This window comes from Pithys albifrons, chromosome 8, assembly GCF_047495875.1.
Source record: "Pithys albifrons albifrons isolate INPA30051 chromosome 8, PitAlb_v1, whole genome shotgun sequence".
Classification (NCBI taxonomy): domain Eukaryota; kingdom Metazoa; phylum Chordata; class Aves; order Passeriformes; family Thamnophilidae; genus Pithys; species Pithys albifrons.
The window spans coordinates 9,778,066-9,795,535 of NC_092465.1; the positions used below are offsets into that span (position 1 = coordinate 9,778,066).

At 40.6% G+C, this 17,470-nt stretch overlaps 1 protein-coding gene and 1 non-coding gene across 2 annotated transcripts; both read left to right on the forward strand.

The window, feature by feature from the left end:
* The first annotated feature begins 389 nt into the window (after positions 1–389).
* Positions 390–462, forward strand: TRNAQ-CUG (transfer RNA glutamine (anticodon CUG)). Its single transcript has one exon. It is a non-coding gene; the product is annotated as a tRNA-Gln (tRNA).
* Positions 463–1,828: 1,366 nt separating this feature from the next.
* LMLN (leishmanolysin like peptidase) lies at positions 1,829–17,363 on the forward strand. Its single transcript, XM_071561646.1, has 17 exons — positions 1,829–2,020; positions 2,321–2,418; positions 2,540–2,570; positions 3,084–3,166; positions 3,605–3,722; positions 4,574–4,752; positions 5,373–5,478; positions 5,730–5,824; positions 6,664–6,781; positions 7,696–7,803; positions 8,509–8,585; positions 9,166–9,276; positions 9,971–10,103; positions 10,653–10,812; positions 11,575–11,705; positions 12,410–12,620; positions 13,208–17,363. Exons 1-17 carry the CDS (start codon positions 1,865–1,867, stop codon positions 13,300–13,302), a joined length of 2,010 nt encoding a protein of 669 aa, XP_071417747.1. The 5' UTR covers positions 1,829–1,864; the 3' UTR covers positions 13,303–17,363.
* Positions 17,364–17,470: the final 107 nt, after the last annotated feature.

Sequence of the window (17,470 nt, forward strand, 5' to 3'; positions counted from 1 at the left end):
AATGTTTAACCCACTCCTGCTTTAATAGAGTTTGCTCCCTATGAAAAGGTGAGGATGCTTTTCTCTCTTTTCTTTTTTTCATGCTTTTATTGTACTGTGGAAACACTGCAGCAGCCAGAGCGAGTCAGTTTAGCTGAAAGCACGAGGCATCCGCCCTTCTCCCATGGCTCACTGAGCTGCCTGGTGAACAGGGATGCACCATTTTCTATCTGACCCTCATAACACACTTGGAAAGCAGATTCTGTACTAGAAATTTGGGGATACTTTGTTTTAGTGTTTGTGGACTGAGAAGCTGGAAGAAGATTGTTTTGCATATGAAAAATGAAATCCTGGGCAGAAAATATCTTGGGGGTGCTGTTTGACAGATGGCTTGATATGAGCCTTAGGGTGGTCCTGTGGTGTAATGGAGAGCACTCTGGACTCTGAATCCCAAGGACCTGAGTTCGAGTCTCAGTAGGACCATCTCCTGGCAGTAAATGCCTCCCTGCCATCCCATCCCGTCAGATCTCAGATGCTCAGCAGGGTCAGCCCCGGTCAGTACCGAGTGCTGTGACAGTCCCGAGGACTTCACTGTCACTGTCCAAGCTCTCTCGGCCGTGGCAAACAGACCTCAGGACTTAAACGGTGGGGCCAGTTCTGTGCACGCTGAGCCTCACCTAAAAAATCCACTGCACAGGCTGGAAGGGCAAACCCACGTGGGGAGAGCCCTTCCCAGTTCTTTGTTCGCGAACTTTGGCCATACAAATTACAATTAAATGATATGAGCCAGCGTGTGCCCAGGTGGCCAAGAATGTCAGCGGCATCCTGGCCTGTACGAGCAACAGCGTGGCCAGCAGGACCAGGGCACTGACCCTGTTCTCTGCACTGGTGGGCACCTCAAATCCCGTGTTCAGTCTGGGACCCATCACAACAATAAAGACACTGAGGGGCTGGAGCGAGTCCAGAGAAGGGCAATGGAGCTGGGGAAGGATCTGGAGCACAAGCCATGGGAGGAGCTGCTGACGAGCCGCGGGGGCTCAGCCTGGAAATGAGGAGGCTCAGGAGAGAACTTGCCACTCTTCAACTACCTGACAGGCGGCTGTGACCAGGTGGGGATACGTCTCTTCTTCCAAGTTACAAGCGATAGGACAAATGAAAATGGACTTAAGGGTTTAAGGGTTTAGACTGGATGTTAGGAAAAATTCCTTCCAGAAAGGATGGTCGAGCATTGGAACGGCCTGTCCAGGGAAGCACAGACCCTGGGAGCGTTAAAAACGTGTGTAGGTGTGGCACTGCTTTAGTGATGAGCTTGGCAGTGCCGGGTCAGTGGTTGGGCTCGGTCATCTTGGACGTCTTTTCCGACCTCCATCACTGTCTAGAACTACCTGAAGGGAAGTTATAGCCAGGTGGGGGTTGGTCTCTTCTCCCAGGCACTCAGCAACAGGACAAGGGGGCGCGGGCTCAAGCTCTGCCAGGGGAAATTTAAGTTGGATGTCAGAAAAAAATTCTTTCCAGAGAGAGTAATCAGTCATTGGAATGGGCTGCCCAGAGAGGTGGTAAATTTACCATCCCTGGAGGTTTTTAAACTGAGATTGGACGTGGCACTGAGTGCCATGATCTCGTAAAGGGACTGGAGTTGGACCAAGGGTTGGACTTGATGATCTCGAAGGTCTTTTCCTACCCAATCGATACTATGATTCTATGATCCCACGGCTTTGGATGGCCGTGCCCGCCGCCATTCCCTCCCACCCCTCGCGCCTCCTGCCCCGCCCCCCGGCGCACCGCGCCCAATCAGCAACGCCCTCCGGCCCCGCCCTGCTCGCCCATTGGCCGGGCCGCTCCCCAGCGCTGCCGCCATGGCGACGCGGTGGACGGCCACTCAAAGATGGCCGCCGAGCCGGGCGGCGGGCCCGCCATCCCCGCCCGGCGCTCCCGCCCGCCGCTCGCCGCCCTCACCGCCGGGCCCCTGCTGTTCCTCCTGCTGCTTCCCCCTCCCTCCGCTGCCTCCTCCTGTGATCACCGCGTGCCCCGCGGCGACCAGGTGGGGCTGCCGTGGGTCTGCTTGGGGGGTGGCGGGGCGAGTGTTGGTGGGCAAAAGGTCCCCTCTCTGGACGCACCTGCTGTTGGCTTTGGCCCTTCTCGGCCTCCCCGGGACGAGCCGTGCCCGGGGTGGCCCCGCGGCCCCGGGTGTGTTCGGTCCCTCCCCGGTGCGGGCAGGGTCGGGAGGGTCGGAAGGGGCCAGGGCGCGGCGGACGCGGGGCGGGGAGCGCAGCAAAGGCCGCGGAGCGGGGTCTGCCCCGCCGAGCTGCCCCAAACACCGGCACCTTCCTCTCCCTGCCAGGTTGTCTACCAAGTTCCTCTGAAGGAAAATCACGTCTCGAAGCGAAACGTGGATCAACAGCTAAGAATTAAGATTGTATATGACACTAGTGTTGAGAAGTGAGTATGATGTTGTGGTAGGGGTTTTTGTTTTATTTTGGGGGGTTTTGGGTTGTTTTTCTCCATGAGAATGGAAACCTTGTTAACTACAGCTTGATTATTTTGGTTTTTTTAAATATAGTTTGCTGCCCGAGAAAAGACACCTTATAAAGGTATGTTATATTTGCTTCCCCTTTTTGTTTGTATGTATTTCATTACATGAATGAAGTCAAGTTTATGGTCAATTTAGTTAAAAGCTTTGAATGCCAGCAATTTAATATTCCCTAGTCCAGGAAACAAAGTCTTTATGTATAGATGATGCCTCCAGTCCAAATAATTCTGATGTTCTGCTGAATGTAGTTTGACACGTGTTGGCTGTATCCCCAGGTGCCAAGGTATCAGAAAGAAATGTGATTATAGTTTTTAAAAGCCCTTTTGAACTGAACATTCAAATTAATACTGGTCCCCTTCCCATTTTTTCATTCCCATAACAAAATATGGAAATACTGAAATGAAACATTTCCTAAATACATTGATAATAATTGCATTTCTTAGGCAGTCTGGGTTTCCCCTATTCTGATGTAGCAACTTACATATAACTTGGTAGTTAATGCCTTTGAGGTGAGTTGTGGGTTGAGGAGAGTCTACACTGCTCGTGGGTGACTTTGGTTTTTTGTTCTGTTCAGAACAAACTCTTCCCACAAGCTATATCTTACTTGGAGAAGACCTTTCAAGTGCGCAAATCCACAGGTACTATATTACTAAGCAGGTATGTGAAATTTTGTTGGAAATCACTTGCTGTATTTGATATTTAACATTGTGTTTTATAGCCTTTAAAAGAAGAATAGAGTAAGAGTGTAAGAAATGCCTCCTAAATCAGACCAATGACCCATCTAACCCAGTGGGAGTAGCAGATGCTTTTTTAGGGAGTGTACACAAATCTGCTAACCTTCCACTGTTGACACCTGCATTCGTTGTGTCAGAGGTATTGAAGGCTTTTATATGTTCACCTACTTGTGGACCTGTTCCTAATGTCTCCTTGAACATGCAGATGTTCCATCAACAGCTGGAAGCATTGTCTTCCCTAGCAGGGTAACTAACAATTTTCACAGTTAGAGTTATATCAAATACCACTACAATGCTCTAAGACTATTCTGTAGTTTTGTTTCAATAATAAAACAGTCCTGTCTTTCATGTTTCATTGAAGGCAATGTGTGACAAACCAATATTTAAGGAGGAAAGCTGACCCTCACAGGTATTGCCAAAGAGCCTGTGCAGACCAAACAAGGTGTGGGCCAGTTATAGTTCCTGAGAAACACCTCCAGGTAAGCTCAGCTGTCCAAGTGCTTCCTAATCTGTAACATATTACTGTTTGTGGAAATTAATGAAAATTGAATATTGCAACTGCACATAAGTAACCTGTTTGTAGGAGATCACTGAGTCTGAGGGACAGAATAGAACAACTTAAGTTAGTGTGAGTTTCTGTAGTTTATGTTGTTGAACCAAAAGTCAAATAAATCTGGACTGGTTACTCTTTTCTAAGCCTGCATTATAGTGACGTGCACAGAGCGGATGAGATTCAAAGCCTGTTAAATTGCTACAATCCAGTTTGTTATTGACCTTGATCAATGAGTTGGATTTTCACAGAGCTAATAATAAGAGTTGATTTTTTTGAAGTCCTTGTTTGAAGACATTATCCACTGACCCAGGAGCATGTGCAGAAAATGCTTCAGATGTTCTCTTGCATGAATTTTTATTCAGCTACAGTGTGTGATCAGTAGATGTCTCTCTGTCTCTGTCAATTTGAAGTGTCAATTACAGCATTAAAACCATGCCAGATTACATGAGAAATGCCCTTCCTACTTCTGTATAGAAGTTCTGTGAGCCAAGAATCTTTTTAATTTGTAGGAGATATTGGATGCTAATTTTGGGAAGGTTGGCAGGCTTTTTTTTTTCTTTTTTATAAAGGTACCACCTTCATGGTGTCTGATAAATCAAAAGAGCTGGTAGTTTGAAAGTTGTTCCTTGGCTCTGCTTTACTGTCTTCATAGATTTTTTTTTTATCTTCCACTATTTTACAATGGGATTTATTCTCAGCTTCAAGCTAATTGAATTTTGTCATGCAAAATTTTTGTCCCATCTGAAGTATTTTAATTGTTCCATTTGAACACTGAAGCAATGCAGGGTGTACAATGAGAGCGAGTGGCACCGCAGGCCCACGGGCCCACCTGACCAAGAAGGGGTTCGTGATGCTGACTTTATGCTCTATGTTAGTGCTCTCACTACTGAAAGGTGTGGCCATGAAAATATCATTGCATACGCAGCCTACTGCCAGCTGGAAGCTGAAATGGACAGGCAAGTATTCCCTCTGTTACAAACTCTTTTTTAAATTAAACTTTCAAGTTTTTTAATTGCTCAGATGTGGAATTTAATTGTTTGCCTGTGTTGTATAACAAGCACTGTGTTTATGTAAAGCCTCAAAGCCATCAAATAGTGCTTAACTTGCAAAGTTGAGTCATGTGAGTCAAAGCTCATCCTCCACTGTTAATGCCTAAACTTTATCTCAAGATCCTGTTTCTGGTGAAGTGAATGTCATGTGGCCACAGACTTAAAAGGAGAATGCAAGTGGCCCTACTTATGTGGCTCTTGTTTCCAGCTCAGTTATAGTCACTGTCACAGACTCTGTACCTCTCTAGGGGCTTATCTAAGATTCAGATCTCTTACCTATTGTCAGTGACACCTGCACAGAATATTGATATAGAGGTTGTTTGATCTCACCCCTCCCATCCCAACAGTAAACTAGTCACTGAATTGTTAACAGTACAACATTTATAAATGATTGGGGAAGTTGTTTGCAAGGACTTATTTTTACATTAGTCTTTATCTTCTTTAAATCTTCTGCTGCTTCAAGTGAATATGATTTGAATTTGCTACTATTTTACTGAAACTGATGTAATTTTGAAACTGTCTTCCAGGCCAATAGCAGGATATGCCAACTTGTGTCCAAATATGATTTCAACTCAAGCTCAGGAATTTGTTGGCATGTTGTCTACAGTGAAACATGAGATCATCCATGCACTGGTGAGGGTTGATGTAGTAAAATGTGTTTCCCTGAAATTGGTGCCTACTTCCTTATATCCCTCCAGCTTGTAAGAGAAGGATGTTTGGTGGAGGAAAGCTCTTGCTTTGCCTCCTTCAATTTATGTGTCAATTGCCTTGGAGTGCAGCATTCCAGTGTATCTGAGGCAGTGGTGGGAACTCTTTCATGCTGTTTGACTTTGGGTGTGAATGTCTTACCAAGGGTTTTCTTGTGCTTGTTTTTTAACTTGAAGGGTTTCTCTGCTGGACTGTTTGCCTTTTATCGTGATGATGATGGAAAACCTTTGACACCAAGATATGCAGATGGACTCCCTCCTTTTAATGAAAGGTATTACATGTTTTTTGAACACCCTGGTGCTCACATTGAAGGATGTTTTTCCCTTGTCTCTTTACGATGTATTCTTGCCTGTTGAAAATCTGAGCTTCATTCCATTATTAGAACACCTTGCCTTTACTGTGTTCAGACATTGGTGTGTGGTGGTTTTTTAGTATTTGTTTACATTGCCATTAAGCACTCGTATTATCCACATGTGTTATGAATTAGTGCAGGATTTCAGTTATCAGGAGGCTTGAAGTTTAGCATTACAATTAACTGTGCCTAAATTTTGATGCTGCTGAACACCTCACTAACTGAGGATTGTATTTTCTGTAGGCTGCCTAATGCCAGTGCAGTTTGTTTTTAAGATATATATCATTCAGTGATTTAGTTATGCAGAACTGCCACTGTGTGTAGCATGCTGCGTGAGTTTTCTGACTTGTTATAGAATGAGCAGTTCACTTTTTTTCCCTTCATTTAGTTGATGTGGTAGAGATGTTCTTCTCGGGGTTTTCTGGAGGTGGAAGGGTAGAGAGCTTTGTCTTTGTTCATTTTCTTATGATAGCAACTGTGAGGATTTTTATTTCATTTCTTACCCTTTGGTAACAGAAAGTATGTCTTGAGTTTGAAGACATATTTTTAATAATCTTGCTTTGCCTTGTTAAATCAGAATTGTGTGTATAATGAATACATACATGAAAAAGGAGAAATGTTGCATAATAGAATTTTAAATTTAGAAAGCATGAGGGAGTGTAGAGAATATCCGTGATTCCATTTCTTATGGAGAAAAATCTTTTCACAGTAACATGTCTTTGTGGGAAAGATTTGTGACCGAAACATTCTCCTTGCAGCCTGGGTTTGTATCAGTGGAGCAATAAAGTCGTTCATAGAGCAGTGAGGTTATGGGATGTCCGTGGTGGCAAAATGCTGCGCCATCCTGTCCATCTGCTGGTGACGCCTCGTGTAGTCGTAAGTGTGGATTAACTTTTCAACTTTGTGTGCCAAGGTCACCACCATGTTCTCTAGTCACAAATATTTCTCAATATTTCTACTTAAGAAGTAATAATCTAACATTGAATTACCCTTTCCCTGAAAGTGTGGCCCAAAGCCTACCCCTTTAAGACTTGTAATTAGTTGAGAGGGTGTATCCAAAGTAAAGTGAAAATTGATTGACAGACAGCATAAAGTTAATAAATTGACTTAATAAGAGACAATGAAGGCACTGGAAAGTAAATTATGAAAGTTTTAGCAGAACTGATGTTGGAGAGATTCCTTAATCCTACTCTTTACATGTTTTCCCGCAGACATAGACACCTAGGATTCCTGTTCCTTTAACGTTTTCACTGCTTTTCTCATTTATAAGATAATTCTATTTTCTCGTTTTCTCTTTAAAACCATTGTTGTAATATTTTCTCAAATTTATTGATTACAAAATAATACAGTTCACATTTTGTCATGTCTGAAAAGAAATTCCTCAAGTTTTCTTGGAAATCTTTCTTGCTTCCCACAACTCTGACTCTCCTTCCATGCCCCCAAAAGAACATATGTAAATAAGTATTGGAAATAAGTTGTAATGTTCGTCATATTTGGCCACAGATAATATTTTTTGTTTGTTTTAAATCTAGCAGAGTATATAGAGCAAACTTGGATTAATTAGCCATGGTTTGGCGTGTTTATTCTCAGGAAATGAGTAGACAGTGTTAGGTTTTCTGTTTGTGTGTTTGCTGGCTTAGTCAGCCTCTGAGTAGAAGAAACATTGAGAAGAAAATAAAACGGTAGAAAAAGAAATGCTGAAATACTTCTAAAAGATAATTATAGAGCAGTAGGAGTGTATGTGGGTATCCATCTCAATATCCTGAGAATTGTAAACATTTTCTTTCTAGGAAGAAGCTCGAAAACATTTTAACTGTCCAATTCTGGAGGGAATGGAGCTTGAAAATCAAGGTGGCATGGGTACTGAGCTCAATCACTGGGAGAAGAGGTTGTTGGAGGTTAGTTCTGACAGTAGGAATGAAAGGGGATGTGGGAATGTCTCCTCCCTCCACCTTGATTTTTAGGTTTATTGTGGTACCTACTGGAGCCTTGAAAATGTATGGGTATGAAACCTCACTGAAATACATCACAAACAGTACTATTTCTGGATAAATCTATCTTTCAACCTTTATGCAAAGTCTCAGAGTAGAAATTTGAGATGATTACTGAAAAACTAAGTGTCTCTTACTTCTGTCTACCATTTACCCTTTTGAGAAGGTTTGCTCCTTCTTTAGGGCTAGGGGAGGTATTGCTTTGAATCAGTTCAGCTTCGTTGCCCTCTACGTCATGTATCAAATATGTGATCATTCTTCATTACCTTGACTTCATCTTTATTCATGTGCCCTGGCTTTGGCTTTTGCCATCTGTCTTCCAAAACCTTGTCTGATCAAGGAAACACTTATTTCCCTCCTGACATTTAAGCTAAATTTTACTTATAACTTTGTGCTGTGTTAAGTTTTTGGCAGAGGTACACTTTGTAGTCAGTGTTCTATGCAGTGAGGTAGACAAGAAGGGAAATGCTTCAGGACAGACCTTTTGTGAAGGAGGATGGAAATTGATTGTCAGTAGTAAAAAGAGACTGGAAATAAAATGGTTTTATATAGGAAGCGTTTTCTTATAATAATGATTTTCAGTGGCTTACTAATAGTAACTGTAACTTTCAGAATGAGGCGATGACTGGATCCCATACTCAGAATCGAGTCTTTTCCAGGATCACCCTGGCATTAATGGAAGACACAGGGTGAGAATTAAGAATGAGGGTTGGGTTTTGGTTCATTTTTGTTTTCATTGTACTTGATTTTATTTGGAATTGATACACTTGTTCTTATCCATCTGCAACACAGTAGATAAGCATCATAATCATCATTGCACTAAACAAGGAATCTGTATGTAGTTTTTTTCTTCATGTATTTCAAAATCCATTCTTAATTTAGCCTTAGAAATACAGGCATTTAATGCATAGTACTGTTGGTAAAGTCTGTTTAGTTTTATTCTTAATGTAAGTCTTCTCTCAGTTGCATGCAGTACATGTTGATTATTTTTTCAGGTCCTGTTGCATATAGAAAGCAGAAATTGCTAAAATTTCATCTTTCTATATCCATTGTTCCTTTGCAGATCACAAAATTTTCTTCTGGTTCACTGTGACTTGAAAAATAGTGAAATTATAATACATTTTGTTACAGGCAGGAAGGGGTGTAGTTTCCCTTTTTCTTCATTTGAAGACCTTAAGACATAGTATAAAGTTCTTTGAACTGCTATTTTACTAAGCAGAACACTAATTTTTGAAGTAACTATATTCTCATTTCAAAATACCTTTACAGGTGGTATAAAGCAAATTACAGCATGGCAGAAAAATTAGACTGGGGACGCAATAAAGGATGTGACTTTGTAATGAAGAGCTGCAAGTTCTGGATTGACCAGAAGAGACAAAAGTAAGAATCCAGTCTTTTGGAAAAAAAGAGAGAGAGAGGAAACCCTGATGCTTGTTTATATTTGACCTTAAATGTAACTCAGTGAAAAGGAGTAGGGGTAGGCACAGATGAACAAGGAGTGCTGCCCTGCATCCCCCCTCCAGTGCAATAAATACAGAGCCAAACATCTTGGGATGTAAAATGCATTTACACTGAGAAGGCTGTGCTTCAGAGAGAATGGGTAGGACTTAATCTAAAAGTGTTTGCCTTCTCATTTTGTCCCTTTTGGTTGGAAGTGCAACCTGTGCAATTTTGCATTACTGGACTGTACTTGAAGGAACAGAGGGACAGAGGGAGATGATAGGCATCTTCCAAACAAAGCCTGCCTTGTTTGTTCCTTACAATGCTCATACATTTCTAGGGCACAGCTGCACAGTGGGCCTGTTATGCTTGTGTATCTTTTTTCTTCAATGTTTACAAAGCAGTGTCATTAAATAGGTGAGTGCATTGTAACTTTGATCACTGGCTTGATAATCTGAAAGGTCATAACCGGACAAATAACAGTAATTAGTCCCAGAGAAGATGCTGGTGCTCCATTGTCTGATTGAATGAGTGTAGGGGAGAACAGGAACAAAGAGTCTTGACAGACTGTTTATGTAAAATAGTTAAAGTGATCTAATGTGATTTTTATTCTTTTTTTTCTTTATTTTTTGAGGAGGCAATTAATTAGTCCCTACTGTGACACTTTGAGGAGTAATCCTTTGCAGTTAACCTGCAGACAGGACCAAAGAGCAGTAGCAGTGTGCAACTTGCAGAAATTTCCAAAGCAGTTACCTCAGGAATATCAGGTATAATGGATCTTACTTTAACAAATAACAAGTGTTTTCATTGTTGAGCTTTGCAGCCAGATGATTGTATTTTTGGGATTTTTTTCTTCTGAACTAGTAGACATGGGTAGATACTGTGAAGAATGTCTGCCTAGTTTATTACAAGGAGTCTGAAAAAAACCCTTTGTGATATTAATAAAAGAAAAAGTTATTGTGAAAAAGAAATCCCTCAGAATGTTGTGTTTGGGGTATTTTCTTCCACCAGTCTGCTGCCTTTTGTCACTGCACTATAAGAAATATATTCTGTTTACATCCCAAAGAGTGCAGTGATTACAAAGAGGGGAGGTAGGGTCAGGAGTGGAGAGTGATACATACAAATGTTAAGCATTATTTACATATTCTTAAATACTTCTGGTTTGTCTGATTCTTGGGTATTGTAAGTTGCTGTTAACAGCATTTCTGAGTGGGAATAGCTGATGTTCTTACAGCTGTAGTGATTGGGTCTACTTAAAAAACAGTTGTACATTCGTCTTTGCACAAACTGCTTCACAGCTGTATTTTGTTTTGCAGTACTTTGACAATCTTAATGGAATACCAGCAGCAGAATTGCCTTATTATGGTGGCTCAGTAGAAATTGCTGACTATTGTCCCTTTAGTCAGGAATTCAGCTGGCATTTGAGTGGTGAATTTCAACGCAGTTCAGACTGTAGAATAATTGAAAACCAACCAGGTCAGTATTCAGGTCTTCAGTGTGACCTTGCAGAGACTGCATTTCTTAGTTTGGAATGGACTTGCTGTATATTTAAACTAATGGGATATGAATTTTTTCACTAGTCAAGTTTTACCCTGCCAGCTGTATAAGCACAGTGCTGGGGTGAGAAACAACTACCTTGTACACCTAGGAGACAAACTCTCATATCTAATGCAAGAATTGCATAAGAGCAGAACAGGTATTAACCCCAAATGATCCAAATACAAGATAAAGGATGGGGGTGGGTAGATTGGTTTATTTTTGAGCCTCTGAAATGTGATTCCACTTCCCACCTGTGTGGGGTTTTTGTTCAAAGCAAGGAGCTTTGCAAGTTACCAGAACATGGGCAGTGCATGAGCTCCACAATGCTGTAGGATATTATCTGTCTGTGCAGTTGTCTCAAAAACAAACAAACAAACACCCTCTGCCTTAAAGCCAGCCATTTCAGCTGGCACTCCCTGGGGTGAACATAACCACACAGTTCTGATGGAAAGTGCTTGCTGGTTGAGGTTTTTTTGCGGTTAGTTTATAGGTTTGTTTGGTTTTTAAATCATGTATTTCTTTCTGCTTTATTTTCAAGATGATATAATTCCCAAATTGATAATGATTAAGAGTCTGAAATATTTCAAAAGTAAACCTTGAATAGCATGTGGAGACATTGACTATTTATAGCCTTTTAAGTTGATAGGGACTTTCTGTTCCTCTCCTAAGCTGCAATTCATTATATTCCTTCTACCTTAGATCCTACCAAAAACTATGGTGCAGAGAAATATGGACCACACTCTGTATGTCTTATTCAGAAATCTGCTTTTGTTATGGAACAGTGCAGGAGGAAACTCAGTTATCCTGACTGGGGTAGTGGATGTTATCAAGTAAGTATGTGTTGGGGTTTTATATGTATTTTTTTTAATAGCACTAAAAGGAATAGTCAGGCATAAAATGTAGGCTGTGCCTTAGAACTTTGTACCTGCACAGTTGATGTGATCTTCTCTGCCTTAAATCTATAGAACATGTGACATGTTTTGAAAACAATTATTGTCCAAACATAAGTCTGTAATTTAGACAAGTGTGTGACCTCTGGGATGACTTGTGTGTTACTTCCAGTCTTGCTAGGGCCATCATGTGTCTTATCCCTATGACACTTTCTCCTTGGCTAAGAAGGAATAATTATATGAAATGTTCTGTTGTTGAAGCTTAGTGTTAATTAGTCACTCTGATTTTTCAGAGTGGGAAGCACTGTGCACATATCACTTATTATTCATTATCCTCATTCTCTTCAGGACTGTCTAAGTAAAGGTGTCACATTCAACAACACAGCTTTTTAAAAGTAGTCATGAGCAGAAGCCAAGTTTTACTTGTTCTCAGTTAGTGATCCGTATAATTGCACAAAAGGAGTACAGTCAGTGCTTTAAAGCATTCCTGAACCAAATACTTGGCTCTGAGTGCATTAAAATGCTTGCAGCTCATCTGTGCTCTAATGCCAGGTGTTTGATGTATGTCCTATTTACTTATTGAATGAGCCTCCAAATCCCCTTTACAATAAATCATAATACAGACTTGACTCTTTTATTTTAAGGTATCTTGTTCTGCACAAGGGCTGCATGTTTGGGTCAAGGACACTTCATACTTGTGCAGCCGCTCAGGTCAGGTGTTAACTGTGAGCATCCAGATGAATGGCTGGATCCATGTTGGGAACCTGATTTGCCCAGCCTGTTCAGACTTCTGTGACTCCTGTCCTCCAGAACGGGATCCTCCGGCCTCTAACCTAACAAGAGCTGCACCCATTGGTAGGTTGCATTATTTGCTGAAGGGAAACTTGAATATTAAACCTTTGAGATTTTAGATATTTGTGTCTGCTCTGAGCATTGGGAACAGGAAAGGAAAGCCATGGCTATTTGAAGTTCCCAGGTGTAGGAGGCAAAGGAAGATAGCAAAGGTACCCTGATTTTTGCTGCACAGTTGTGCAGAATAGTGGCTAACACAGGAGAAATGTCTGAAATGTAACTCCTTCATGTCATGTCTCCTTCTGTTAATCAGCCCAGAAATTTAGCTTTAGCCTGGGAATTTACCAGGAAATCCAGCCTGTGTTTTGAAGGCCATATCGTTATTATAATTTTAAAATTATCACCTCATAGTAAATGAGTTCTCACTTGTATAACTTACCATTGACAATATTAGTGTTGTAATCCAGAACACGAAAGATGGGAGTCAGTTTTGATTGAGTGAGGTAAAAAGCTTAATTCACTAAATACCAGTTAATGTTTTGTCAAGGACCTTAACTCTCTGGTGTTTTTTAGTGTTCTCTTTGTTATTTTATCTTCTCTTTAGATGTAAAATTTGTAAGCTTTGTGGTTTTTTGTTTTTTTCATTTTAGACTTATGCTCCTGCTCATCTAGCCTGGTTGTAACCCTTTGGCTACTGATTGCCAACGTAATTCCGCTGCTGACAGGATTGTTTCTCTGTGCGTAGAGTTAAGCTTGGGGCAAGAAGGTGTTCTGAGATGATACATCTGTCATGTTGCACTCCTTACTGCGGAGCACAGAGCTCTTTGTCTCTGCAGGCAGCTGTCTTCTGCTGAACCTCACCTCTCCTGGCAAGTATCAGTGCAGACCGTAGTCAGGGAGGTGCTGACAAAAGCAGTCAGAGTTTTGAGAAGAGGAAAATTTACCTTGTCATCTCAATAAGTGCCAGTATTTTCCTGAATTTCAACCTCTGGGTTTTTTTTGACTCAGTAACAAGATCCACTATGCCAACTGTGTTAGACTTCCTGGCAACTCAGTTAAGATTTGAAACGAGAGCTCTTCTCTAACAGAACTGAGGGTTGGATTTTTTGTAATGTCTGTTGTGTGACTAGTAGAAAAGCATCCTCAAACTGGAAATATACCTCAGTGGTTAAGTCGAAAGCCATGTAAAAATCAGTTGTCATTATTGCTAACAACCCAGGCCTAAATAGGTCTGGAACTTGTTTGTTTGTTCTGTCAATTCTTACAGGTTAGGAGGGAAAGAATAGTTTAATGGCGTAGACCAATGGTTGGCAGTTGTCTCCACAACTGGATTTTGCAGCTTTGAGGCTTCTCAGAATTCTTACAGCTGATTCTTGGGGTTCACTTAAATTTTCCTACATGCACAAAATGGCATTTCAGACTGGTAACCACGACAACTGTCTAGAAATCCCATTCTCATTTAGCGTGTGCTAGTTCTACTGTGAAATTAACACATCAAATGTTTGAATATTCTCAGAGTAATTTGCTGGGCAAATGCATTTCAGTACTGATACCCAGACTGTAAAATGGGGACAGGATTTATGATTATTTTTTTATTTTGTTGGTTTGTTTCTTAAATAATGAATAATGGCATTATTGTTTCTTAATTGGTATGAACATAACTGCAGGTGTTCTCATTTTTTGTTGAAGGGCAAACCAGTAGCAATGGCAGCTATAATCTTACAGGACCATGCTGATGTCTCTAGACCAAAAACTATATTGAATGTGTAAGGAAAATCTAATCTGTTTTCCTTTTTTTTCCTCCATTTTTTCTTGCACATGTAAATATTATGAATTATTTGAGTATTTGCAGTAAGTTGAAAATCAGACGTTTTGAAACACTGGAGAGTACACCTTGCTACATAATTAATCACTTGATGACAAAATACAGAAGGAAACAAGTATATCTGTCAAGCTGAGGACAGCTGCTCCATAGGACCCTTGTAAGGATGGTTTTATTCATTTCTGACTAATGTGTAACAAATAATCCCATTCAGAGTAGAAGAAAATCTTACATGGTTCAATCCACTGTCTGTCCTTTTAGGGTAGTTTGCACTCTTGGAATAGTGTTAAACTTGAGGGAGCAGACATGTCCAGTGCACTAAAAAAATGCAAATATAACGAGAAGATGATGTTACTCTGCTTCTTAAATGTGTCGTGATACTGGAATTGTCAGTGACTGCTCTAAAATGGAAGGTAGGGAGACAGAGTCAAGTTTATTTAGCTACAATTAAACTTTAATAATAAGACTTCCATCATGATTGTAAGAAATTCTTTGTGCCTGCCGGAGTTGTTTGTTGCTTTTTGCTTAAAGGAACTCTTACGACACTGCTGAGGCAAGAAAGGTGCAACCTAAAACTATCGGAAGCATCGCAGTTGAGAGGACTTTGCACTGGGCCAGTTCCCCTTCTTAACTGCAGGCTAAGTTTGCTTTGCATTATACAAGGCCTAGGCTAGACTTAAACCAGTGTTTCAGAGAAGCAGTACAAGTCAGGACTCAAATGTTCTAAAATTGTACAAATTCAAATTATGAGACACTGACCATGTTAATATATCCACAAAATAGCTGGTGTAAATTGAGTCCTTGAAAACATAAGGTTTAAGAGGTTCCAGAGGTTGATATTGTATTTTTTGTCTGTTGTGCAATAGTACAGTTGAAATGGTATCACTCAACAACAATGCTTTTGATACTTGAAAAGAAATTACTGGTTATTTTTTCCTTACTGTGGAATATTTGCACTGTCTGAACTTTCTGGTTAACTTTATACCTGTTAAACTTTTTAACTGGTGTTAATTTATTGTGCTCAGTATTATATATGCTGGTATCCTGTCTAAGTGTGAGATTTGTTATATTTAATTGAATATTTTTATCTTCTACACAGTTGTTTATCCTGAGGGCTTTTCTTCTTTTAATATCTCTTCCTGAGAATTAACTGAAAGATGGCTTAGAAAGTCGATGCTTACCTACTTCTGAATTATATGCATTAATTAAAGGAAGGAGCTGTAGTGCTTTGTACTGACAGGGAAAAATCTGTGGGCCTGTTGGAGCTCTTGTGGTCAGGTTCACCAATACCTGCTGAGTAGCTGCATCAGTGAATCAGTCCAGTGAAGTAAAATTCCTACTGCCTTATTCTGAGATATCAGTTGTAATTTCTTTGGCATGCAGCCCTTCAGCTGACTGGGAACTGCAGAACTGGATGTGATTGTGCGGGGTTCGGTGGGGAAAGTACTCCGGGCAGAAAAATACAACATATCATATCCCATCAGTGGGTTAGCAGCTCTTAGCAGTTGTGGGAACTGCCAAGGAACGTGTCAAGTTGAATTTAAAGTGACAGTGAACTGGTAATTGTCATAAAGAATATTTGAGTAAAGCTGACTACCTCAGTTGTGTTTGTCTTTGTGTTCAGCTTCTAGCCTGCTGTGAGCTTCCAAATCTTAAGATAATGAATTAAGTAAAAACATGTCTCAGGTTTCTAAGAATAAAATAAATACAGTAGGAAGCATAAGCCAGTTTTGAGTGTAGAACACAGCTAAAAATGTAGCTTAAACCTGTTATGTAGCCTTAAGTGTAGTTTCTGCTGTAAAAGCCAGAATTGCTTTTAAATAAATACAAAGTTTGCAGGCAGCTATGTTAGATGTCCTGACTGCAGATGGCCAGTCCCCATCCTATTGCATCTCTTCTGCCTGAAAACTTTGAAATGTAGCCCAGCTCAACCTTTGTGTTTTCACCAGCGTAAACAGGTCAGCAGGAGCCCTGCAAGTTGTGCTAAGAGATACATGAGTTAGCTCGTCTGTAGCAGAAACGTTTCCAGTAGATAGTGTCCACAGTTTTAATTTTTAAAAAACATTCCATGGTTGCTTAGGGAAATAAATTAGTCTTGTGGACTTTTCTGACCCCAGTAGTTCAAAGAATTTCAATTAGAAGTCAAAGGCAAGTCATACTTTAGGAACACGATTTTCTAGTGTTTCAATTACAAGGAGTAAGGATAGCTTTGGGCTGGAGAATGCAGCAAGTAAAACCACACTGAAAAGCAGCAATTCATTCCTTCTGAAATGAGTTGAGGTCTTGGGAGACTGTCACGGCCTTTGATGTGGGTTAATTACTGAAAACGAATCATATCCTCCATTAATTGACTGTCAGTCCAAAGCAGCTCCTTCTTTCTGCTGAGAACTGAGTAAATTGGGAAGACTGATGTTGTTTAAGAGCAGCCATATCCACAATTCCTTATGAGGGCCAGTTGTTTTTAAATCTTCCTGTCCTGCAAATCTTTCTGCTTGGTTATATTCCAGTGGAGAGGGAGTCACATCCTTTCTTCCCTGCTTTTCCAAGGAGTGACTCAGCCAGCTGAGCAGCTCGAGGTCTTTCTCCTGCAGGACCAAAGCCCTGGTTTCTGTGTATCTGGATATGTGGGTGCTGCTCACTTTTGTGTGTTGCTCTTCAGGATTTCGGGCTATTTGTACACTGAATAATGTGATCTTACACTACCAGACTTTTGAAGTGCAAATGTTGCCTTTTTAATGTGAAGCTTACCTTGGAGATAAAACAACTGTTTTGAGAGAACTGGCTGACCTTGAACGTTTCCTATTTTGGTACAGAATGTAAATATAGAACAAACTATTTTACACAGATTTTGGCTGGATTGAGATATAAGGGCTAATTTGTGTTATTTATGGAGTAAAAAATTTACTTATTTTACTGTTTAAAAAAGGTATGTCATACAAAAGAAGAAAAAACTGTTAATCAATAAAATGTCTGTAGCAAATTGATCCTTCTTGTCCTTTTCTTTGAGAGCTAATGATGATTAACTGCAAGAGTAAGCGCAGTAAAGGACCACTATTACAGCAGTCATTTTTTTTGTAAGAATGTTGAAAAA

What these genes read in the sequence shown, in the direction of transcription:
- LMLN (XM_071561646.1), top strand. Translation starts at nt 1,865, where the DNA reads ATGGCCGCCGAGCCGGGCGGCGGGCCCGCCATCCCCGCCCGGCGCTCC. An exon ending in AGAAAAGACACCTTATAAAG is followed by an intron (nt 2,571 to 3,083) that starts GTATGTTATATT and finishes TGTTCTGTTCAG; the next exon opens with AACAAACTCTTCCCACAAGC. An exon ending in GGGAGAAGAGGTTGTTGGAG is followed by an intron (nt 7,804 to 8,508) that starts GTTAGTTCTGAC and finishes TGTAACTTTCAG; the next exon opens with AATGAGGCGATGACTGGATC.